This window comes from Aedes albopictus, chromosome 3, assembly GCF_035046485.1.
Source record: "Aedes albopictus strain Foshan chromosome 3, AalbF5, whole genome shotgun sequence".
Taxonomy (NCBI): domain Eukaryota; kingdom Metazoa; phylum Arthropoda; class Insecta; order Diptera; family Culicidae; genus Aedes; species Aedes albopictus.
The window spans coordinates 112,544,756-112,569,755 of NC_085138.1; the positions used below are offsets into that span (position 1 = coordinate 112,544,756).

A 25,000-nucleotide genomic window follows, 5' to 3' on the forward strand; every position below is an offset into this window, starting at 1 on the left:
GCTCAACAGGATATCCACCACTGTTGAGTAGCATAAACGGAAGTTTGTTTTTCAAGAGAAACACAATCCAAATGTAACAAACATTAAACCATTAAACACCCCGTCCCGTGTTGGGGATTCACCACTCATCACCACTTTCGCCGAACCGTCCTGCCTCCGACGGGACAAGTAAAATTACACATACTCAACCAACTATAGGCAGCAATATCTCACCTTGCCACTCCACCACCACCATGGTGCTCGACTCCTTCTGGCATTGGAATCCGCTGGCTGCCGCCATTGACCAACTACATCGAGTTGTGGCTGGACGACAGCGTATGCAGGGTGCAGCGGGATTTATGCTATAGCGAACCGGCCGGAAAGCTGGTAGAACTGTTACTATGGGCCAAGCTAAGCATCGACCCGGACAGGCTGCCCTCCTCGTCCGGGTAGGTTTCCTTCGAGGCTTCGGCTAACGCCAGTGCACTGTAAAGCACAAAGGAAAATATTTGGATTAGGTGCTTGCTTCAAATTAAATACGAATACGGTTGCAAGGTACCTGAAGCCCATCCGCGCCGATTCCTCGTCGAATGCCTCTAGCTGCTTCTCGTGTCGTTCCCGCAGCAAGCGAATCCGCTCCGCTCGTTCCTGGTTGAACTGTTGCAGTTCGGTTTCCATCTGCGGAAAGGGAAGAATGGTGAGATATTGTATTAGTTTCGAGAGTTATAAATAAATGGGAAGATTGTGTTGCCGAATGACGGTTCCCCGAAGGTCGTTTCCCCGCAGGGTTCCTGATTCCCACTTTTCATCTTCTTCCACATTCGAAGACAGTCAGCAGCGAACGGTTGTCGCTTTAGTTCGTGTGTATGCTTGTCAGCGACGACAACAAACTCCGGCGAATGGTGGGAAGCCACACTTGGAAATTACTCATTCGTCCATATTCGCATCGCAAGCGAATGTGATTCGTGAGTGATGCAATTGATATTGTGCAGACGAATTTTTGATGTTTTCGAATTATTTTCTTTGTTAATCTAGCATTTCAGCAACAATACAGTAAAAATGTATGCATTACATGCAGAAATTCTCTTCTACTTATGATAATAGCCGTTTCGATCGCTCACCAGCATTCTTCACCATTCGCCATTCATTCATTCGCTTGCGATCCAAACTGCGACGAATGGCAACGAATATACATGTCAAGCAGCTAGCTCATCGCTTCCCACTGGTGATGGGGTTGCGTGTTTGATCACGACGATCCGCTTGCTGCATCTTTCTCGATTCGCTTCAGCAAAGAGGAGTGAATATGAATGGAGTGAGGCGAATATACCGATCCTTGTTTCCCCGAATAGCCCGTTTCCCCGAAAGCCAGATCCCCGGATGACCCGTTTCCCCCAAAAGAATATACATTACATTCTTGTTCGAAATGATCACTTGCCACAAAATGTTCGTGATCCTGTTGACTAGGTTGCTCAAAAAGTTAACCGATCATAATTTGACAAGTCGTTAGGGTCCATTTGGTTCTAGAAAGACGAGCAGCAATGGAAAGAAGGAGGCATATTACCATTCTTCATTCAGAAGTGTTTCAGCAGGTCTGATGAGCAATAGAACTTGAAATAAAGAAGGGTGTGATTCGGGGAAATGGGTCATCAAGAACCCAAGACAAACCTATCAGGTACCAGAAGGCCGGCTCCAGAGGCACGTTATCCTCCATTTGGTGCATTTGTACCATCGTCATACATATAAGCCTATTTCATCCTTTACCTGGGGGAGAATGGGACAAGGGGTGGGATTTAGGATAGGGAAAGATGATGAAATAGGAAGGAGTACCCTAGAAGAGGGAATGAACGCATAAGCGCAAAGAGAGCTCATAGTCCATAGAGTAATGCGGGGCAAAAGTTCGCACGGGGCAAAAGTTCGCAGTGGGTCTTTTTCTGAGCACGAGTTAACAACCCAAACAAATCTGTATGTGTTCGACACATAATCAGGTCAGCTACTCGTCAATAAAATTTGGAACGATTTCGTTATGGTTTGGCAGAGTTATGGGAAAAAATGTGTTTCTAGGGGTTTTGATAGAATTTTTGGACCTTTTGGAATAAGAATTTGTAGTAACAGGAAGAAGAAGAATCTCATAACCTCTTTATGTCGGAGATTCGTTATTGCATAGTAGTTCGCGAGGTGCACTCGAATAAACAATAAACTACTAGTGCTTCTTGCAGAAAGGGACATTGTTAAAACCTCGACAGTGGGGCAAAAGTTCGCAGTAGCTGTGAGGCAAAAGTTCGCACTAGATTTCTGAGTCTAGTACATGAATATAATTACAGAATCTTTGAAGCAATGATAATTTCGTATAGAAACTACTATATATGCATAATATGAGTAGTATGCACCCTGAAATCGTTGCGACAGAGGGTCTGAACTTAGTTTTGTAAGAAGATTGATTGTAAAGCAAACATTATGTTCACGCATTTAAATTAATAAATGAAAATGACTAAAAAACATTTTAAAACAGTTTCTTCGTCATCCTCGTCGTGTATTTTCGTATGTTTCTGAAGGTCTTATGTTAATCTACTTTACCGGGGTCTTTCATAGCTTAGTTTGTAAATTCACAGTTATAATCCATCACCATACTGACGTGGATAAGATTCGATAGCAGTCCCGTTCAACAGTTTTGCTGCATATTTAATTTTTTTTTCATGCATTTTGTGCAACACGTATCTCTATGATTACCCCACAATGTATTTTGACAACTTCAGTAACGCTGTAAAGGACAACTCTTAGTTAATAGTTGTGGAAGTCTTCATAAAACACACTCTATACAAAAGCTGAGCACCAGGTCGTATTCCAGTTGGGTCGTAATTCTAAGAACAGAAAGAAACAGATTTCATGGCTACAGTGAAAAGATGAACATGAATTAACATGAAATAAATGAACATCACACCAATAAACTACCCTGTACAAGGTGCGAACTTTTGCCCCGCATAGTGCGAACTTTTGCCCCCACTATGGGGCAAAAGTTCGCATTGGAGTACTTGTTTTAAAAATTGTATTACTAAAACTACAAAAGGAACGCGAAAAAATCTAGTACTACGTTTTGAAGGCAACATGATAGGGACCCGTTTAACGAAGAAAAACAATATTATTTTCTCTTCGTTCAATAGTTATTTTGTGAAGTCTGTTAGGTGCGAACTTTTGCCCCGCATTACTCTACCACAACGGGTTCAATCAGTTCCCTGAAAAGGACACTGTAAAACGCATAAGCTCTTAAGAGAGCCCATAGCTCATTGGAGGTAGCTTGTGATGTCATGCGACTTTCAATATGACATTGAAAGGCACGTCGTCGAAAACATCCTCAATATTAAAGAAATCACCCAAGCAAAAACTACGTTTGAGCGAGTACTTTCTAGAAATCGTATACAGCTTTGTGTAAAAGAGTCATTGTGGATAATCCGAATTGGGAGGCATGTGAGTTCACATGAATAGGCATATTAGCCAGACGAACATCACAGATATGATAACACAGCGTAACATTTTTTTGTCTCAAGAGCAAACTTATGTGACTCCGAAGGATTTTGGGTCGCTGAATCCAAATCCGGGCTCAGATTTGCTCTAACACGTCACAATTTTGAGCTATACCTCAATTTATAGGGCAAAATATGCGATTTTGGGCTTTTTTGACTGCAAGCCATTAAGCAAGGAAATATTTTTTTAGCAATCAAAAGGTTAATTGGTCAACCAACATCTTAATCAACGACTCATGCAAAATATTTCGTTTTACCTAATCTAATTTGATAGTTTTAAGCGATTATGTTAGGTACGATAATTCCCATACAAGTTACCCTCCAAAAGTTGCATGCAAGTTTTCATACTAACATAAAATGCTTAAATCTATCAAATTTGATAAGGTAAAACGTAATATTTTGCATGAGTCGTTAGTTTAGATGGTAATTGACCAATTAACCTTTTGATGGCTTAAAAAAATATTTCCTTGCTTAATGGCTTGCAGTCAAAAAAGCCCAATATCGCATATTTTGCCCTATAAATTGAGGTATAGCTCAAAATTGTGACGTGTTAGAGCAAATCTGAGCCCGGATTTGGATTCAGCGGCCCAAAATCCTTCCGAGACACATAAGTTTGCTCTTGAGACAAACAAAAAGTTAATTTTTGTTACGATGTGTAATGGACAATGCGTTTCAAGCATTTCAGAAAGAACGAGGTAACCCTAAATCTGGAACTCATTCCTGCATTGTATAAAGCACGCACCCCTTCGGGATAAAACTATGGAGTTATTTCACGCCATGAAAATACCCAATAGAAATCTCCAAGAGTTCAAAACATGTTTGAAATACTCAAATCCCTCTGGAGAAAAATAGGACAAAACCCCATTTGCTCCTGGAGATTTCAAGTAAGCAGAGCTTTTTCGGGCCCAGTAAGGCCGATGCAAATATTTAATTTGTTTTATGTCACCCCCCCCTTCAAAAATCCCGAAATTTTGAAGGGGCGAAAAAAAAAACATGGCGGCTCATGACTCCATCTTCAATAGAAAAAATGTTTTCAAGCAACAATTTTTCAATAGGCAAAAAATATTTTTTCAATAGTGGATGTAATTTTAAATTTTTCAATAGTTTTTTTTTCGTTTTTATTTTTTTGTTCCTTATTATTTTTTGTCCCCCCCCCCTCGTACCCGATGAGAGGTCTCGGACATAAAAGAAATATAATATTTGCATCGGCCTAAGTCGATTATATAGCAACAATTCTCGAGACGGAAGCTAGAGATTCGTAACTATACAAAAGAATGGTTTATCCGGAGATGTTTTGAACTTGAACAGATCAAAGTTCCTTTCGGGAATACCTCTTGCGATCCGCACAGACCGCAGAGGACAAGCTTCTTTCAAAGCAATAGTTATGGTATACTACAATGGAGGCCATTGTAGGTACAAAACCACAATGAGACTCTCTTGGAGTAGCAATGGAAGCGAGTTATCCATAAAATGTGGTCGCAACCAATAAGTACAGGTTCCCTCATTTGTTTAGCAGGGACGCCTGAATACGCAAATTTTGCGAAGGAACACTCAAAAGTCCAAAGAAGGTCATCATCTGACTCATCATCTGACACATGCCAATTAGTCAACTCATGACAAATTCTGCTCATGAGAGTTGGGTTAGGTGCAATTCTATGTTAAGTTATCCATGAACTGTAATACCTAAGTAATCCATCAAACTGAAGCATCTTAAATTACTGTTTGAGCTACTTCAGATCACGTAATCATCGTAGCAATACTGCCAAATATCAACAAAAAGATGCTGAATACAAGAGCTTGCTTGAAGGCATCCATAAGGAAAGGTTGAAACATACTGTTAACGTTATTCTAAGATATAGCATGCTCGAAGCACGACACTTCATTAGTAATGAAAGAAGCAAAACTAGGTTCACAAGGTAACCTATACAGAAGTTACCTTATGAAAATGAACTTTTTGAAGTAGAGCCACTTCGGCTATGCACGCCATTTACGGTGAAAATTGATCTGAGGTTTCCTAGACGTCGTCACAACCCAAACTAGACAGGATTACACTCTTCACAATCACAGCACAAAAAGGAACAATCAACGACAAACCAAATCGGTATCAATTGGAAAACGCCAATGGTGAAAACGCATTAACCTTCCGTTAATCGCGCTGTTGTACTTTGTACAACACATGAGAATTATCGACTATTACTTTGGAACCATCTGTTCTATCAATGTCAACCCCAAATGTATTCTACAGGAATCTTATTTAGAATATTATAAGACCTTTTTTGAAAACAGTATAACTCCTTATAATGCGGAAAATAGAAAATCGCAATATGAAGAACGTACTACATTTAAGATAAGATAGACAGTTGAATGTGAATTAGTGTATTTCAAAATCAAGAAATATGGTGTCTTCGGCAAAGTTACTTGGGATATCAAGGGCCTTCGCGAGGTGATCTGAGAAATTCAGATTTCAACCGATAGGCGGCGCTAGTGAGCATGTAATTTTTATATCCCATATAACTCAGGACCCTGAGTACTTAGAAAGATGGTGTCTTCGGCAAAGTTGTTTGGTTGGTTAAACACTAACTGATGGAGAGCCGTTTGGTTTGAAACGCCACATCTAGGTGGCGCTAGTGGGCATTGAAATTTCATAACTCATACATCTCAGGACCCTGATTACTAAGAAAGATGGTGTCTTCTGCAAAGTTGTTTAGTAGATCAAACACTAACTGATGAAGACAAGTATGATATGGAATTCCACATCCAGGTGGCGCAAGTGAGTACTCAAATATTATAACTCATATATCTCGAGATCCTGATGACTTAGAAAGATGATGTCTTCAGCAAAGTTGTTTAGTAGATCGAACACTAACTGATGGAGAGCCGTATGATTTGAAACTCCACATCTAGGTGGCGCTAGTGGGTATTCAAATTTTATAACTCATATGTCTCAGGACCCTGACTACTTAGAAAGATGGTGTCTTCTGAAAAGTTGTTTAGTAGATCAAACACTAACTGATGAAAACAAATATGACGTGTAATTTCACATCCAGGTGGCACTAGTGAGCATACCCATTAGCCTGGTACACGGTTTATATGGGAAAATACAAAAAATGGAAAAACTCTAACTCCTGCATACTTTTTGAGTTCCACTTTGATTCCATATCAACTGTGCACAATTTCAGATCGATCGGAGAGACTATATTTTAGCGCCCGCCATTCTTAGTTTTTCATACGATTTACTATGGGGAAATTTTACTTCTGCAAAGAAAAATCGCTAGGAGTCACCCCTAGATCCCTAAAAATAAGTCGATGAATGATTTCTGTAGAAAACTTCTCGAGGAATCAGACCCCCGAAGACCGCAAACCGATGCGACGTTCGTGGAAAAAGTTATTAAGCCTCACCCGATCGATAAAATGACGAGATTTTATTATTTATTGTTATTCCTCACATGTTAAACAGCGTTGGCATCCCATTCGGTTTTCAATCAATAACTTTTTCCACATGCCTTAGATCGCTTTGCGGTCTTCGGAGGGTTGATTCCTCGTAAAATTTCCAATAGAAATCATTCATCGATTTATTTTTAGAAGTTAAGGGGCAACCTGTGGCGATTTTTCTTTGAAAAAGTGATTTTCCCCATAGTAAATCGTATGAAAACTTAAAATGGCTGGCGCTAAAATATAGTTTCTCCGATCGAGCTGAAATTTTGCACAGTTGATATGGGACCAAAATGGAACTCAAAAAGTGTACACAGTAAAATGTCTTTTGGTGTCTCACGCTAATACCCATTTCATACCTCATATATCTCAAGATCCTGATTACTTAGAAAGATGATGTCTTCTACATTGTTGCTTGATGGATAAAGGATGGATGTACTTATCCCGTGACATTGACAACCTTAAGATAGAGCATACTGAAATACGACGGTCAGATATTGACTATTTTACTAAGCGCTTTAACTTCATGCAAATTAATCAACGAAGTGCAAATTTAAACAAATTATAATCAACTAGTTGTGTAATTTTCAAATTTTGCAAACTTTCGGAAGTATAAAAATTTACACCTCGTTCATGCTTTTGCAAATTTACAACTAGCGTCTTCTGGTGGCAGAAGCACGAATCAAATGGTCAATCAACTGAAAGCCCTTGATCTACCAACCAACCTTGCCAAAGATATCAACTTCCCAGGCAGTGTACGCAAAATATGGCACCGCAAGCGAAAAATAGGCAACAAAGAAGGCACGGCAACAACGCTTTGTTTTTTCGTTAGCAGATAATGACAAAATCGCTCCCGAGTTTGTTCACAACAAAAACGGTAGAAATATTTGTCTCGTTCTATTCACATCGTGATTTTCGCATTGTTTTACAACTGAAACTCGACTCTGAGGATGGAAAGAGTCTTAATTCGTCTTAATGCTCATGAATTCGATGATGTGGGTCGAAAATTTCAGCAGAAAAGTCGAAATATCGGCACACGCACGGCAAGCGATATTTGTTTTATTGCTCTCATCGCTTGACATGCGTTTGTTGCGGAGCGCCTTTGTTACCGACATGCACCGCTTAGGACAAAGCGTTTGTATTTCGGTGTGATCCGTTTTTCGTACCCTGTTCCCAGGTAATCAGACTCGGAGATATATAAGATATAAAATTTGCATACTCATTAGCACCACTTACTGGCGAAATATTGATTTCAACGACCCATCAACCAAATGCACTTAACCTATTTGACAACTTTGCCGAAACCACCCCAACATCTCTCTTCTAGTAATCAGGATCCTGAGAACTATTGCATATACATTTTTTATGTTCACTAGCGTCATCTAGTGGTGAAATTACGATTCAAACTGACAACTATCTGTAAGTTTTCGATCTTTTAGAAGGTCGGCACGAGAGGTAACTTTTCCTCCATTTGGTCTTTGATCTACCAAACAACTTTGCCGAAGACACCATCTGTCTGAGTAAAGTGGAGCTTCGTAGCCGTTCGGTTTGCGTTACCAAGCGTGTAACCGCACCATGCTATCCACTGGTGCATGTAATGTATGTCGTGTCCATGGTCTAGTGTTAAGTTCTGTTCAGTCTGTACAGCCTCTGGCTGAAGACGGTGTCCCGTGCCTTTTTAATCGGGATCCTGAACTACATGAGATTAAAAATTTACATGCTCACTAGCGCCTCCTAGTGGTGGCATTTGAAATCAAACTGTCACTCATCTATAAGCCCTTGATATACCAAACATCTTTGCCGAAGACACTATCTTTCTAAGTAATAAGGGTACAGAGATACATAATATATAATATTTGCGTACTCACTAGCGCCGCCAAGTGATGAAATTTCAAATTAAACTGCGAATCATCCGTAAGTACTTGACCTACCAAACAACTTTGTCGAAGACACCATCTTTCTAAGTTATCTGGTTCCCGTGATACATAGGATATAAAGTTTATTTGTTCACTAGCGCCGCCTAGTGGTGGAATTTTCAATTAAACGGCCAATAATCTGTAAGCCATTTACCTACCAAACAACTTTGCCGAAGACACCATCTTTCTAAGACATAAGGATCCTGAGATATAAGATATAACATGAAATTGCTCACTAGCGCCGCCTAGTGATGAAATTTCAAATAAAACTGCGAATCATCCGTAAGTGCTTGACCTACCAAACAACTTTGTCGAAGACACCATCTTTCAGGATCCCGATATACATAGGATATAAAGTTTATTTGCTCACTAGTGCCGCCTAGTGGTGGAATTTCCAATTAAACGGCCAATAATCTGTAAGCCGTTGACTTATCAAACAACTTTGCCGAAGACACCATCTTTCTAAGACATCAGGATCCTGAGATATAAGATATAACATGATATTGCTTACTGGCGCCACCTAGTGGACGTATTACGAATCAACTTTTTCAGCATCAAGTAGTCCATGAAATTTACAACAACTTTCCAAAGACATTCCTTCTCTAAACAATCAGAATCCTTAGATATTTCAGAATGTATGGGTGTTGTACAAAGTACAACGTGCGACTGCTCGCGTTACAAAAATTGGCGCGAGTACTGAAAGGTTAAGCGAACCCATGTAGGTAGTAATGTAAGATAATTTACAACCTTTGAATAATCCCGCCCTTATTTAACCTCATATTAAGGCAACTGATTATCTCGGAGAAACGCAAGATCCACTTCACTATTGCTCCGGTTAGCGCAGAAAGGGCCTAATACTGTGGAGGACGCCCCAATTCTCCACGGACTCCGTTTATGGTTAGGTTTTTATTAGACTCCCCTAACTATGCATTCTTTGGCATGGTAAGCATTAAGCCGCATAAAACCATGAATTAGGAGTCACCTGTTTGGTGGACTCTTACCAGTGGATCGGGCGGTCCGTAGTGTTATTCTTAGCCAGTTGAGACAACCGCTAGCGACACTACACAGCTATCTAGGCTGATCGGGAAACGAAGTTAACATTGATGGTTAACTTCCAAACGAGCCCGACAGTCCCTCAAATTCGGGGGCCAGAAGTACAAAGGAATTCCAGAAGTACAAAGAAATTCCAGCGTTATTCAGTGAAACGTTCATATAGACGAGAAAGGCATAAACACTGGCGAAATTCGGCTCCTCTACCATAGCTAACGTCACTTTAGTGGGAATAAGGTAAGTGCTACGATCCCTGGGAAAGATACGTCTGGATAGTGGTAAACCGATCGGGATAACCAATTGATTGGATAACTGATTGATTTCAGAATCAAAGAGACGCAAAGGTCGAGCACCATTACGGCTTCGCTTTTCCGTGAAAAGAACAATAGATGTTTTACTCGGATTTACCGAAAGGTCATACTGGCGACACCAACGCTCAACTACTTGAAGAGCGTTTTGCATCAGGTCGAAAAGGGTGCTGATGCACATACCGACTAACAATGTTAGGTAGTCGTCGGCAAAACCATAATTAGGAAACCCGCTATTATTGAGTTGCCTCAATAGCGTATCTGCTACGAGATTCCACAAAAGCGGTGACAAGACTCCCCCTTGGGGCATCCACAAATGCTCAAGTTCCTAATCGCCGCTTGACGCAATGCCGAGAAGAGATGTCGGTTTTTGAGCATTTGGTGAATCCAATTGGAAATCATTGCAGAAACACCATGACCCCGTGCAGCTTCCAATATGGCATCGAAAGGCACGTTGTCAAATGCACCCTCGATATCTAAGAAAACACCCAAGCAGGATTGCTTTTGAGCGAATGCCTTCTCGATATCGTAAACAACTTTGTGTAAAAGAGTCACAGCGGACTTTCCAGATTGGTGAGCATGCTGGTTCACATGAAGAGGCACATTCGTCAGATGAACATCACGGATGTGATGATCGACAATGCGTTCTAAGAATTTCAAAAGAAAAGAGGTCAAACTGATAGGTCTTAAATTCTATGCTTCTTCATACGACGCACGACCCACTTTCGGAATAAACTTCTCAGTAATATCCCGCCAAGATTTGGGAATATACCCTGTAGCAAAATTGCAAACAAGTATGTTTTCAAAACATGCTTGAAATTATCAAATCCCTTCTGAAGCAAAATAGGATAAAGAAAGTGTTTCTGACACCCCCGTTTTTTCAAGAATTCCTGCTCGGATTAACTCACATGTTCCTTTTCACATTCCTTGATGTGTCTTACTGGGTTTCCTCCAAAAGTTCCTTCTGAGAATCATGTACGAGTTGCTTTTGAGAGTCCTCCAGGACTTGCTTTTCGGAATCCCCCAGGAGTTCCTTTTGCAAATCCTCCAGAAGTTGCTTATGAGAGCCCTCCTGGTGTTCCTTATAGTAGAAATGTTCCAGGAGTTATTTCCTGCAAATCCTTCAGAAGTATTTCTGGGAGTCCACCTGGTGTTTCTTATTGAAATCTTCCAGTAGTTATTTCTGGAGATCTTCTAGAAGTTCATTCCAAAAATCATCCAAGAATCTATTGGGATCCTTCAGAAGTTCCTTTTGGGAATACTTCAGAAGTTCTTTCAAGAAATTCACCAAGAGTACCTTATAGGAAATATTCAGGATTGATAAAGTTCCTGGAGAAATTTAAGATCAAATTTCTGGATCCCAAATCCTGTTCCCTGAAGTATTTCCTGGAGATTTTTTTTTAAGAAATTCATTAAGGAATCTGGAGAGATCCACAGAAGGCAAACGGGTGGAATCTCTAACAGGAGTTACTAAAGAAAACCAAGATTGCATTTTTGAGTAATCGAAAGATTAAATTCCTGAATGGAAATCCCGGATAAAAGTTTGCTAAGAATCTTCAGAACGAAGTTCCAACCCATTCGAACCAACTACTTGTTTCTTTACTAATCTCACAACCTACCTTACTCTCCAGCAGAGCTCGCCGCACGCTGACGCGATCCTCGAGCTCCTTCCGCTCGCGGTCCCGCTGCGCCTGCGCTTGCATCCGATTCTTGCTCTGGTACGCCGTCAGGATCTCCAGCTCGTACTGTAGCCGATCCTTCAGCTGATGGCATTCGACTTCCTGACTTTCGTCTAGCCGCAAACTCTGCTTCTGCAGCATGTCGGCAATACTTTGTTCATACTGAAAGTGCGAAGGTCCAGCGGTCAATACCTTTCGGGGAAAAAAATACGAGGGCCGAAAAAACGCTTACCTGATCACCCAATAACGTTAACTTCCGATGTTGTTCCTCTTTTAGTTTCTTTATCACAGCTTTTTGTTCCTCCTTAGGCGTCGTATGCAGGATTTGAGCTTTCAGTGCCTTGTACTGACGCGTTTGGGTTTTACACGTTTCCCGGAACTGTTTGCGTATTTGGAGCTCTTTTTGCTGTGAATAGAAAATGTTGTCAATATGGGGCGATACAGCTCCATATTGGAGACAAGAGAGGCGTTTTACCTTCAGACTTTTCGGTTGCTGCTTGAGTTCCAGCGCATGCCTCCTCAACAGCTCCCGCTCCGCCCTGTCCATGTACTCCTTTTGGTTACGCAGCTCACTTTCGTGTTGTTTTGATATCTAGAGATGGATATGCAATTGTAATCAATTTGAATTGTACTGAAACACTGGATCGAACTTACCTGATCTTCTCGGAGAGCGTGAACACTCTTCTGTTGTCGATATTCTAAGTCCTGAGTCTTTTCATGGTGTTTTATTAGCATGCCATGGGCTTGTTCCAGCTGCAGCTGTTTCTTGCTCAACTCCTGTTGAAGAAAATATCTTGTTGAATCTGTTGAAATATATTAAACATTGATCGGTCGGTCTTACATCTCGTAACAGCTGGTTCTCGAGCTCGTGCAGAAGTACCATCTTTTTCCTCCGGAACTTTCGCATCTCCAGATCGATGTAGTTCTTCTGTACTCGCAGCATTCGCTGCTCCTCTTGAGCCTCCGCTTGCTTCAGATTATCTTTTTGGGATCTGAAAACAAAAGTTAGAACATGTTAACGATCTGGCCATGGCCGGTTGACATTCCAATGGATCATACTGTAGCGTAGCATCCCGTTGCCGCTTCGGAGTCGAGTCGTCCATCGAAAGTTCTCGCTTCCATCGTTCCTTGTTTGCTTTATATTCTTTCTTTTTATGCAACTCGAACGCTTTGCGATCGCCTTCTTGCCGCGTCGATATCTCCTTGTACAGTTTCTTCTCGGCAACGTTGTTTTGCTTTATCCTCCTATCAATTTCTTGTTGATGTTTGCCCTGTAAATAGTTCTATGAATAAAATGTGTTTCAACTCAAACAGTTGTTGTGCCATTACCGAAAGTTTATCTAAATCCCTAGTGAAACTATGTAATAGCAGATCATATTCCTTGTCCAATGCTCCTTTGTGCTGCTCCATTTCGACCTTGCACCGTTCTTCTAATTTCACTAAGGCTGCCTGATGTTCCCGTCGCATCCGCTTGTAGCCGGACATTTGTTCGTGCATTTCCTCCTGCTCGAATGGGAAGAATAAGGTCAATTTTTACGCCCACTTACTGGGTGGTGTTCACCGCAAATCACCCGGATAGAGGTGGCAAATCAAAATATGTAATGACATGTTTGGTTGTCATATCTTGTTTTGATATTTATGAGCTTTTCTTGTTTTATGGAACAAAATAATTTGCTCTTTTGGTACTTAGGTATTTCAAACAAACTAATATTTTTCCTTTTCTGTTATTCTATCCCAATGCTTAAATTTCCCATTGCTTTGCCATTATTTCATTCTGCTATGTTTCAGTCAACTCACCTGCATGTGCTCTTTCTGCTGTTTCGTCACAATACTGGTTGTCCTAATAGTAGCAAAATTGTTGGCACCGTGCTCGGCAACCGCATTCGCTGCCGCCTGCGGCACGTGATTATGATGCGGATGATGATGAGGTACAACGGGACTAGATGACGAATTTTGATACCCAATGCTAGCACCCATACTACCGGACCCAGAGCCACTTCCTCCGAGTCCCCCACTGCCCATTCCACTGCCACCGCTTCCCCCACTCACACCCAGACTCAGTCGATTCAGACCGTCGCCCACCATCAACCCATCGCGACCACCTGAATTGTTCATACTGTTGTTGTGCATCGGCGGAAGCCCTTGGCCCGGTATCCGATGCCTCGATGGATTTCGCAACACGCCTCCATGGTGATCCACCGAATGTAACGAATGTTCCGAGGTTATACTATTACTCTTGCTGCTATCACCACCAATCTGCTCATCCGGTGTATCTTCCGCATCGCCGACATTGCTTTCGGTTTCGCAGGAATCCACCATTAGGATCTTCTTCATCTTCCTATAATTTAGATTGTCCAATTCCCTAACGGCAGCTTTAGTTCTGGAAAGTGAAAAGGAACACATGTTCAAGTAAAACACCGCTTCTATGGAATATACGTAACCAAATCTGAATACATTCATCTGCACGGTATGACCAACAAACAACAACTTGTTAGTCTTTGAACAAAACCCCAGCAATGAGGATTTAAATATTTCAGATTTTGCCCTGAACAAACATCAGTACCAACCTCGCTATTAAATCAATCAGTACATTTGGCGATCGTATCCTCGTCATGAACGAGTGGGTTAACAGTTTACTGGAATTTGGCCTCTCATTCGGGGATTTCTTCAAGCAAAAATCCACAAAACTCCGAAAAATATCGGACCAGTCTGGAGCCTGCGGAAGGAAACACACAAAACATCAAACAACATTATTGTCTCGTCATAAATTCAGCACCCGCGCCGCATCTTTCAATCTGCAGCGAGCGGACCCACCTGTAACGAAGGAGCCTCGTTTTGCGCAATGTGGTACAGCGCAGACATCGCATTCATATTGAAGTAGGGAGGTTTCCGTTCCGCCAGTTCGATGCAGGTGATACCGAGCGACCACACGTCCACCTTGCCGTCGTACTGGCCCTCGTCCATGGCCAGGATCACCTCCGGTGCCATCCAGTACGGTGTCCCCACGAAGCTGTTGGCGGGACATTTGATGGCCGCGCTGCCAAAATCGGCCAGCTTCACCACACCCTGTTCGGTCAGTAGGATGTTGCCCGCCTTGATGTCACTGTGAAGCAAAGGGGAAATACAAGAATGTTAAAGAAATTGTAAACTATTATGTATATCCATTGAATCAAATTTCAACCACCGCGCAACAATAATTACAATGTCGCAACCTGCATTTGTTGCGACAATCAAATAAACCGACATATGTTTGTCCTAAATTGAAAAGAATATGATAAAGATCACGCATTTAGAGATTTGTAGGCATTGCATTACGCTTTTCGAGGGTTAACTTTGAGTCGATAAACATTGCATCACTGTTGAAGAACCACCATCAAACATTTTTATTTTGGGTTAACAACCATTGATTGTATTCACAAGAAACGACCTTCTTCAATGTAAATAAAATTTTGCTCATGTGTAAGCTTCTTTTTGAAAATTTGTAATTTAAAATTTGTTATTATTTTTTTATGTGTTTTTATTTTGCTCTATTCACCTAACTTTTAAGAAAAGCATATGAAAAAAATCCCAACTTCAAAAAAATATAACTCAAAAACGGTTTGATGGATTGAAATGATAGGGCCCATATAGCCGAGGCGGTAAATGCACGGGTATTCAGCATGACCATGCTGAGGGTGACGGGTTCGATTCCCGGTCGGTCCAGGATCTTTTCGTAAAGGAAATTTCCTTGACTTCCTTGGGCATAGAGTATATTCGTGCCTGCCACACGATATACGCATGCAAAATGGTCATTGGCAGAGGAAGCTCTCAGTTAATAACTGTGGAAGTGCTCATAGAACACTAAGCTGAGAAGCAGGCTTTGTCCCAATGAGGACGTTACGCCAAGAAGAGAGAGAGAGAGAGAGGGATTGAAATGATTTGAAGAAAAAAATAGACTGAGACAAAAGACAAGTTCCAATGAAAAAATCCATACAATTGTTTTCCTGCATCGGACCGTTCTTAAGTATCACTAGGTTAGCTCACGTTCTCCTCCAAAGCGAATTAAAAAAAACAAATGCAGTCTGTGAGGTTTTGTGTACCTAATATTGTATTGTAGCTACAGGATGTGTACGGCCAGCTATGTCATACTATGCTATACTACTATAGAAACTATAGCCCTTAAGAGCTGTACTTCCTTTACATCTGCAAGAGCAAATCGGGTTTGTCCTATTTTGCTCCAACACGATTTGTGTATTTCAAATGTTTTGAGTAGTTATTCTTTTCTAGTTTTTCAATGGGGTATTTTATGGTATGAAATCCCAAAAGGGTGCGTGTATTGTTTGGAAAATGAAAGAGTTCCAAATTGATCAGGTTAACATCGTTCCTTCTGAAATGTTTGAAACGCATCGTCGCTTATCACATCCGTGATGTTCGTCAAGCTAACATTGAATACACATGAACTAACACACCACCCAATTTGGGATGTCCACAGTGATTCTTTTAGACGAAGTGTTGTACGTTTTCAAGTAAGTAGGTACCGTCAAACGGGGTGGCTTGCAAAATTTTTCAGCTTAAATCCATTTTCAAACACGTAAATATTAATTTTTAGTTTCAAGCATATTTGATAAGTATTCTTGCTACTATTGTGATATCGTTTGGGCTGACATACTTATTTTTGCATTTGTTTTTACATAGGAAATTGAGTTGTGATTTTTTATATGGAAATATTGGGTCCAAAAACACCAAGTTACTAATTGTTAATTTCCTTCAGACTTCTGCTGGTGAATTATTAGTAAAACAACAATATTTCGTTTTTCTGGACTTTGAATTGTTAAGAAAATGAGTGTTGCAAGTCACCCCGTCTAGGTACAATATTTCAAAACATATGAATATAACAAAGATATTGTAATATTTTTACAATGGAAATTCAAATAGCTCATTACATGTATAGAATTCGCATATAGAATATTATTTTTGGGAAAATTTGTTTTCATTGTTTTGCAGGCAACGTTTTGCGGCTCACGTTTTTGTTACTTTTTGAGACTAATGTTAAATTTATGAATATTTTCATAAAAGTAAAAATCGTGGCTACTACTCAGATAGTATGTGCACTTTGTAGTTCAACTGAGTTTTGGTATGTAAAAGTCCGATTTTTATCTTTTGTTGATAAACATAGACAGAAGACATCAAGTGTTGCAAGTCACCCCGCCGTTGCAAGTCACCCCGTTTGACGGTACTCACTCAAACGTAGTTTTCTTGGGAGGTTTCTCAGGTTTCTTGAACGTGCTTTTCAATGTCATATTGATAGTCGCATGGATTCATAAACTACCTTGAAAGAGCTCTCCTTACTAATGTATCCTGAGCACCCCTGGGGTACATAGGGTCAACGTAAAAGAACCAGGTCAAATTCCTATCGACTTCCTTCGATTTCATTGTTGAGACTTCGTCACCACAGAGCCCCTGAGCTTGCTCTACATATCAGAGCGCCTTTGAGCTAGGAGAGCAACGTTATCAGCCAATTCGAAGTCATTTAGGTGCTCCATGGTAATGGGCTGCCACAGCAATCCACGATTTGGTTCACGGTCAATCACACCAACCAGGATCTCGTCGATTACGATGAGGAACAGTAGCGGTGATAGTATACATCCTTGCCTCACTCCAGCAACGACCCGGATGGGATCGGACAAAACGGACAAACCGTTGTGCAGAACTCTGCACGAAAATGCTCTGTACTGTGCTTCAATGAATGAGGCCGATGGTTTTCTCAGGGAGACCCTTGCGCCTGAAGGCTTCCCACATATTTCCGTGATTGAGACGGTCGAAAGCTTTTTCGTAATCAATAATTTAGACCAGAGAGACTCTGGGAATTCATTGATTTACTGCAGAATGATACGGAGCGTGACAATGTATTCCACACAGGGTCGTCTGGCACCGAATCCTGCTTGCTGCCGTCGGAGAGTTGCGTCAATCTTCTCCTTATCCGGTTAAGGATCACTTTGCATAGGACTTTGAGAACGATACACAGTAACATGATGCCCCGCCAATCATCACATACAGTCAGGTCACCCTTTTTGGATACTTTTACAAAGCCGGCTTGCAAACCAGCTCTGTTCGGTTTCATGCTACGGATGGCTGTTTCTATCTCATGCACTGAAAGTGTTTCGGTGTTAACACGGGTAACGCGTCGAACCCTTGGCTGATCATGCTGAGGTGTTGATGGCGTGGCCGACACTTGAAAATGCTTTCCAAAGTGCTCGAACCAGCGTTTCAACTGTCCAGACGTGTCTTTCACGGGCATCGTAGCATTCATCTTGGTCCCTCTAAGGCGCCATCCACAAATTACGTAATGCTCTAAGGGGAGGGGAGGTATGCCCGAGCGTTACGGTCCATACAAAAATTTTCGGATTTTCATACAAAAAAGCGTTACGGAGGAAGGAGGGGGGGGTTGTCAAAAAATGTCGATTTTAGCGTTACGTAATAAATGGACGCTGCCTAAGACGACGCACAGTGGCCGGAGGCCGGACAAAACCTCAAAATTTCATCTCAAAATTTCATTGCTTTGATATTTTTCTTTTGTTATAAATACTTCAACTAAGAAAAATCCAAATTTTCAAATCAATCAAATCAAAATTAAGTCCAGGGGAATTTTTGAGCATGAGCATGAGCATGATGACCGCACAATTCGTAGTTGCTACTCCGTGATTGACCAGAGCAATCGAAATTGCACAAGGAACCAATGAATAGGGCTTGGGACTAGCTTACTATTCTCAATGTACACAGGTCGAGAGCTCTCAACTTTAATAAGGTCAATAACGGCGCCGGCCACGTCCTTACGGTCATCAAGGATGGAAGGGAATGTTAGTAAGACAAACGTTGTTAAAAAGACCGCGAATCGCTGCATCTCCACGTTTGTCTCAGGAAGGAATTTTTTGTTAGTAGGGTAAGGTACATTGTCAGTCCGGGAGTCACCTATGGTTGGTGATATGATTTGACAATGGATCAATATACACAAACCGCCGTTAACAACCGACCACTTTTCGACGCAAGAACTAGCCAAAAAGAAAATTCTATCGCGCGTCTCCACTCCACTAGGGAGCAGAAACCTTTAGTCTATTCCACACAGAAATACACTGAACGCGACTCACTTGTCGGCGCCCGGATTTTTTCTCGACCGGCGAACCCGAACTAACATTTTTCACTCTTTTGTGTAGGGGTAGGCGGGGCATTATGGACACCCGGGGCAGAATGGACACCCTCAATATTTTGAAATATGCGAACTTTTTTAAACTTTTAATGAATGGAGAATATAGCACCGACGAACCGACGTGACAGTGGTGATTCAAAAGTGTCCCCCCCAAATTTAACGGTCGACCACCAAAGCGAGCGATCGCTTCTGTCAAATCAGCGCAGACGCGAACCGTTTCGTATATGAACACACGGGGGTTCGGTGTCGAGCTATCAAATCATCGCGAGCCGTTATAGAGGTGGCGATAGTGTTCGGCTATTTTTCATCATGGCGTCGCGGACAACAATTTTGAATTTATTTGTTCTAGCTGTCACGTCGGTTCGTCGGTGAATATAGTTCATTTGTCTAAAACGTAGTTTCAGGACAGAAACATTCGAAATTAAAATTATACTTGATTTTACACGAAAAAGTTGCGTTCTCCGTTTTTTGTGCATGGAAATTATAATTTTCACACCATCTAAAATAAGATTTAGTGATTAATTTATTGCAGGTCGATTGAAACCTGATATTTATAGAACCCATGCAAGTAGTTTTGCAGTGTCTACATGCTAAACATGTTTATATTGTCTTTTTTATTATATCAAAAATCGAGTTTGGAAATATCTTCTGCTGCCGGGGCAAAATGGACACTCACCTTTTTGAAAGAAGCGGCAAGGGAAAAATATAACCTAAATCACAAACCAACCAAATTCTTCCATTTCAGTATATTTTCGGTTATAAGTTCACTATAGCAAACATAGAGTGAAACAAATTCGTCAAAAAACGACAACAGTGGAAAATAGTTGTTCTAGGCACAGCTGCACATGCCGACAAAAACGAAGCTTTATCCAAAACAGCCTGAATTTAAATTAACTGAACAAAAATGAACTACTTCGGCGTATTATTCATCCATAATAGTTGTTTTGTAATGAAATGACTTTATAGGTGTAAATAATGTACGAAATTCGTAAAAGTCTCATGGTGTCCATATTGCCCCATGGGGGTGTCCATTCTGCCCCGTATGCTTGAAGACGGTCATGAAAAACTAACATTTTTCATAACACTTTTTGAATTGGATAAATCATTTTTCTTCATGAGCATTCTTATGCAATAGATGCTAAACAGACTTTAAAAGGATACATGTATCAAAAAACTAAACTTTTTTGACATCTTGCCAGGTAAAGTTGACAAAAACCTTAGGGTGTCCATATTGCCCCGCCTACCCCTAAATGCAAAAAATGAAAGAAAATATTTATTATCAACTAAAAGTGTACTGGAAACTAGCGTCGAAGGGGAAGTGAAAATTCGGAACCGACTCAACCACGGCGCGCGCACACTCGTCCCGTCGTCGGAGCCCCGCAGAGAAGAAAAACAAATCTGGACGAACATTTGAAAAGGGCCTATCTGCTTTGCGTAAACAAACATGTTATTGTCTCTGTAGGGCCCATCTGCATCCACCCACGCACGTCAACACCCTTATCAGAAAGAGTGTTCTTCAAGCTATCTGTTAAGGGTGTTGATGTGCGTGGGTGGATGCAGATGGGCCCTACAGAGACAAAAACATGTTTGTTTACAAAAAGCAGATAAGCCCTTTTCAAATGTTCGTCCAGAAATCGCAAAAATCTAGCAAAGCGAGCGCGCGAAAATTTGCTGCTGCCGAACTACCGCACACTACTCTAAGTCCAGGGGAATTTTTTAAAGTTGAAAAAATATGTACTGAACAATATGTTTTTATCAGCATAATTTCAAACCATAATTTCAATGTCGCAATGTGTAACATATACATAGCTGATATTGAAATCCATGATTTTTTTTATTGTTTTGGGATACATTTAACCTTAGCATTACAACATTCAATCTGAATCTTAGCTTACATTTGTTGTCTTTTAAGACCATTCCAAAAATGTAACTTTTACTGATTTTTTTTATCATAAATTCAGGCTACATTGATCTAGTACTTTTTAATGAAACAGTTCGGAACGATCAGGTGTGTTGCATCTAACCCCAAATCTTGTCTAGTTTTTGGGGATATACGTCACTGTCTGCGCAAAACTGCGCTAAGAACGAAAAATTTACTTTTTTGAAAAAAAGTTGTAATGGAGACGCATGGTTGCGGAACAGTCCAAAATTTATGAATTTTGTTTTCGAACGTAAACTTATAAAATATATTTTAAAATTCCCGTCCAGAATATAAAAGTCATCGTACCATATTGCTCTTGTAGCATTTCTTGATATTGAGGGCGCATTCGATAACGCTTCTTATTCGTCTATAGGGTCAGCAATGTTGAGGAGAAAATTCGACCCATGCATTGTTACCTGGGTACATGCTATGCTAGCTAATCGAAAAATCTCCTCTGAGCTTACCCGACGTCTCCACTAGACAGAAATGTCTTGCCATTTTGCTGGACAGATATGTCATGACAGAAATGTTCTCTCGCTGTTTGCATGGAAAGCAGCGGTGTTGATCATTTCTGTTACGTTTTCTCTTTCTGGCAGCAAAATGGCAAGACATTTCTGTCTAGTGGAGACGTAGGGTTAGCGGTTCATACATTACTGTTAAAGCAACAAGGGGATGTCCGCAAGGCGGAGTACTTTCTCCTTTGTTGTGGTCACTGGTGGTGGATTAGCTTCTAGACAGCTTAGAGAGAAGAGGCTTCGAAGTGGTTGGATATGCTGATGACGTTGTCATTATTGTACGAGGCAAATTCGAAAGTGTTATCGTGGAAAGAATGCAATCTGCCCTAAATCACACTTTTTCCTGGTGTCATAAGGAACAACTAGGCATAAATCCTACAAAAACTTCCATTATCCCTTTCACCAAACGGAGGAAGGTCCAACTGAAACCCCTTTTCTTGAATCATACACAACTAGTTTATTCAAGCGAAGTAAAATATCTAGGTGTCATACTCGACGCAAAACTGAATTGGAACTCTCATCTTCAATCAGTTGTGCAGAAAGGTCTCAATACGCTTTGGGTTTGTTCAAAAACCCTGGGTAAAAGATGGGGCCTAAAACCAAGTATGATCGTGTGGATATATAAAACCATTGTTCGTCCCAGGACTACTTACGCTTCCCTTGTCTGGTGGCCTAAAACTAATGAGGCTGCTGCAAGGGCGAAGCTCAACAAAATCCAACGCACCGCTTGCATAGCGATCACTGGTGCAGTTCGTAGTACACCCACTTTGGCCCTAGACGCAATGCTTCACCTGCCCCGGTTAGATCAATTCATAAAGCTGGAAGCGGAAAAAAGTGCTCTAAGGTTAAAGAGAACAAAAACGCTGCTGTCGGGAGACCTTACGGGTCACCTCAGCATATTAAATGAATTTGCCATAAATCCCGCAATAGGAATTTGTAGTGACTGGATGGAAACGGTAGTCAATTATGACTTACCTTACGATGTGCTCATTCCTTCCCGCCAGGAGTGGGAAGGAGGTGGACCCAGCGTTCCAACAGGCTCTATAAATTTCTTCACAGATGGTTCGAAAATAAATAATCTGACAGGCTCCGGAATCTATGGCCCTAGAACAAAAATCTCTGTCCACTTAGGACAGTGGCCCACAGTATTTCAGGCGGAAATATATGCAATATTAGAATGCGTGTTATTATGCCTGAGGAGAAAGTATAGGTTTGCAAAAATATGTATTTTCTCTGACAGCCAAGCGGCACTTAAGTCGCTTAATAACTACACTTGTAACTCAAAGCTAGTGTGGGAATGCATTCTGGCTTTGAAAAACTTATCCATACGCAATCGAGTCTACCTATATTGGATCCCAGGACATACGGGTGTAGAGGGAAACGAGATTGCTGATGAGCTAGCCAGAAATGGATCTAATGAAAGGTTCATTGGCCCTGAGCCCTTCTGCGGGATCTCAGACTGCTCTGTAAAAATGGAACTGAACAAATATATGGTCAGTCAAATCACATCAAACTGGAATGCACTTCCCCATACGAGCCAATCTAAAAGGCTCGTAACGATAAACCCCAAGAAAACCCAACAACTATTAGGTCTCAACAAAAGGGATCTCAACATCTACACCGGTCTAATAACTGCTCCTGCAGATACCATCTACAAAAGATCGGAGCAATCCAAACCTCAAATTGCCGCTTCTGTGACGAGGAGAGGGAAACATCAGAACACATCCTCTGCTATTGCAGTGCACTCACCCAACGTAGGTTCAAAGTTCTCAGCAAGCCCTTTTTAGGGCCTGCTGACATATGGATCTTATCTCCCAAGGACGTGGTTGGCTTCATAAAGCTAGTCTCGCCAGAATGGGGGAGTCACATACTGTAACTCAGGATCTCTATTCATCAATAATAGATGGTCTTGAGTTCAGTCGATACCAAGGTATCTCAGTGACAAATATGTTACTGAGATAAGGCGCTGTCCATAAACTACGTAGACTTTTTTTCGGCCATCTCAGACCCCCCCCCCTCCCCCCTCTCCCCTCCCCCCTCGTAGACTTTTGTTCATACAAAATTTTCGAAATTTGTATGGAGCGTAGACTTTGGCCAGACCCCCCCGTCCCCCCCTAAGAGTCTACGTAGTTTATGGACAGGCCCTAACTTGCGTTCCTCACAGCAAAAGGGTATATCACAATAGTTCTAAAATCTGGACGCAGTGATCTTCACCCGACAAACGAGAGAGAGAGAGATCGTACCATATTGATATGTTGCGTTATCACTTATGCAGAATGTACTGGGGAGGGGTTTAACCTGTTTATGTCGCACATTCGATCTTTTGAGACAGCATTACGTTGGTACTGTATTCAACAAGTGCATTTTTGAGCAAATACAACAGAGCGGTTATTGAATGGTTTTGTGATAGACTGTATTTTTATCGATTATATTAGACTAAGTAGCTATATCACAGAGAACAGACGTCTATCTTCGCTTTCTGACTTGTGTAAAACTTTGTAACGGTCATATCAGAGTATGTGGTTATGCTCCCGTTGCGCTGCGCTAGCGTCCCATCACTTATATTGTTGTGTTGTCAAATTTGTTTCCAGTGCTCGCCGTTTTTGGCCGTTTGGCGCTCGTGTCGCTTTGTGGGCTAGTATATTTTAACGATGCACACTGCCATCGTGGGGTCAAATCGACTTTATATGTGGAGCAGTCTCCGTTGGTGGCGTTGAGGTACACTTAAATCCTTTACACACGATTTCGACGTATTTTTGTTCGAGCTTAAATCCAGACGTCTATCTTCGCTTTCTGCCTTGTGTAAAACTTTGTAACGGTCATATCAGAGTATGTGGTTATGCTCCCGTTTCGCGGTGCTAGCATCCCATCTCTTACATTGTTGTGTTGTCATTTTTGTTTCGAGTGCTCGCCGTTTTTGGCCGTTTGGTGCTCGTGTCGCTTTGTGGGCTAGTGTGTTTTAACGATGAACACTGCCATCGTGGGGTCAAATCGACTTAATATGTGAGGCAGTCTCCGTTGGTGGCGTTGAGGTACACTTAAATCCTTTACACACGATTTCGACGTATTTTTATTCGAGCTTAAACGTCTGTTTTTTGTGCTTAAATGTCTGTTCTCTGTAGGCTATATGTAGTTTACCTTTTAATAAGTATAATGAAATAACAGATTTCTTGTAGATTCAAAAACCACCATATGCATATTTATTATTTTATGCACTAATCATCCAAGGTTTCATTTGCTAAAATACGTTCTCGGAAATTCGGCGACATTAATTTCAATAGCGATTAACTAAAAAAACCCACTGAAATGGTGACCAGAAACCAATGCACAGACAAACAGACGTATCACGAACAAATTGGAACCATTTAAATAGTGGTCACGAGAACATAATCGCTCAATGCCAATCAAACCGCCAATCAATGCCAATGTTTCGCAATCTCATAACTAGGTGGCGGTAGTGACCAAACGTCAAACATTAGCCAAAATGATGCTAGAGCCA

The 25,000-nt window shown here is 41.2% G+C and overlaps 1 protein-coding gene across 1 annotated transcript; it reads right to left on the reverse strand.

Annotated features, from left to right (window-relative positions):
* Positions 1-6: 6 nt before the first annotated feature.
* On the reverse strand, positions 7-15,009 carry LOC109430466 (serine/threonine-protein kinase Tao). Its single transcript, XM_062861233.1, has 12 exons — positions 14,697-15,009; positions 14,450-14,598; positions 13,680-14,262; positions 13,212-13,385; positions 12,942-13,153; positions 12,724-12,874; positions 12,537-12,659; positions 12,358-12,474; positions 12,115-12,288; positions 11,823-12,044; positions 539-657; positions 7-465 (listed from the first exon to the last, which is right to left on the reverse strand). Exons 1-12 carry the CDS (start codon positions 14,868-14,870, stop codon positions 342-344), a joined length of 2,322 nt encoding a protein of 773 aa, XP_062717217.1. The 5' UTR covers positions 14,871-15,009; the 3' UTR covers positions 7-341.
* Positions 15,010-25,000: the final 9,991 nt, after the last annotated feature.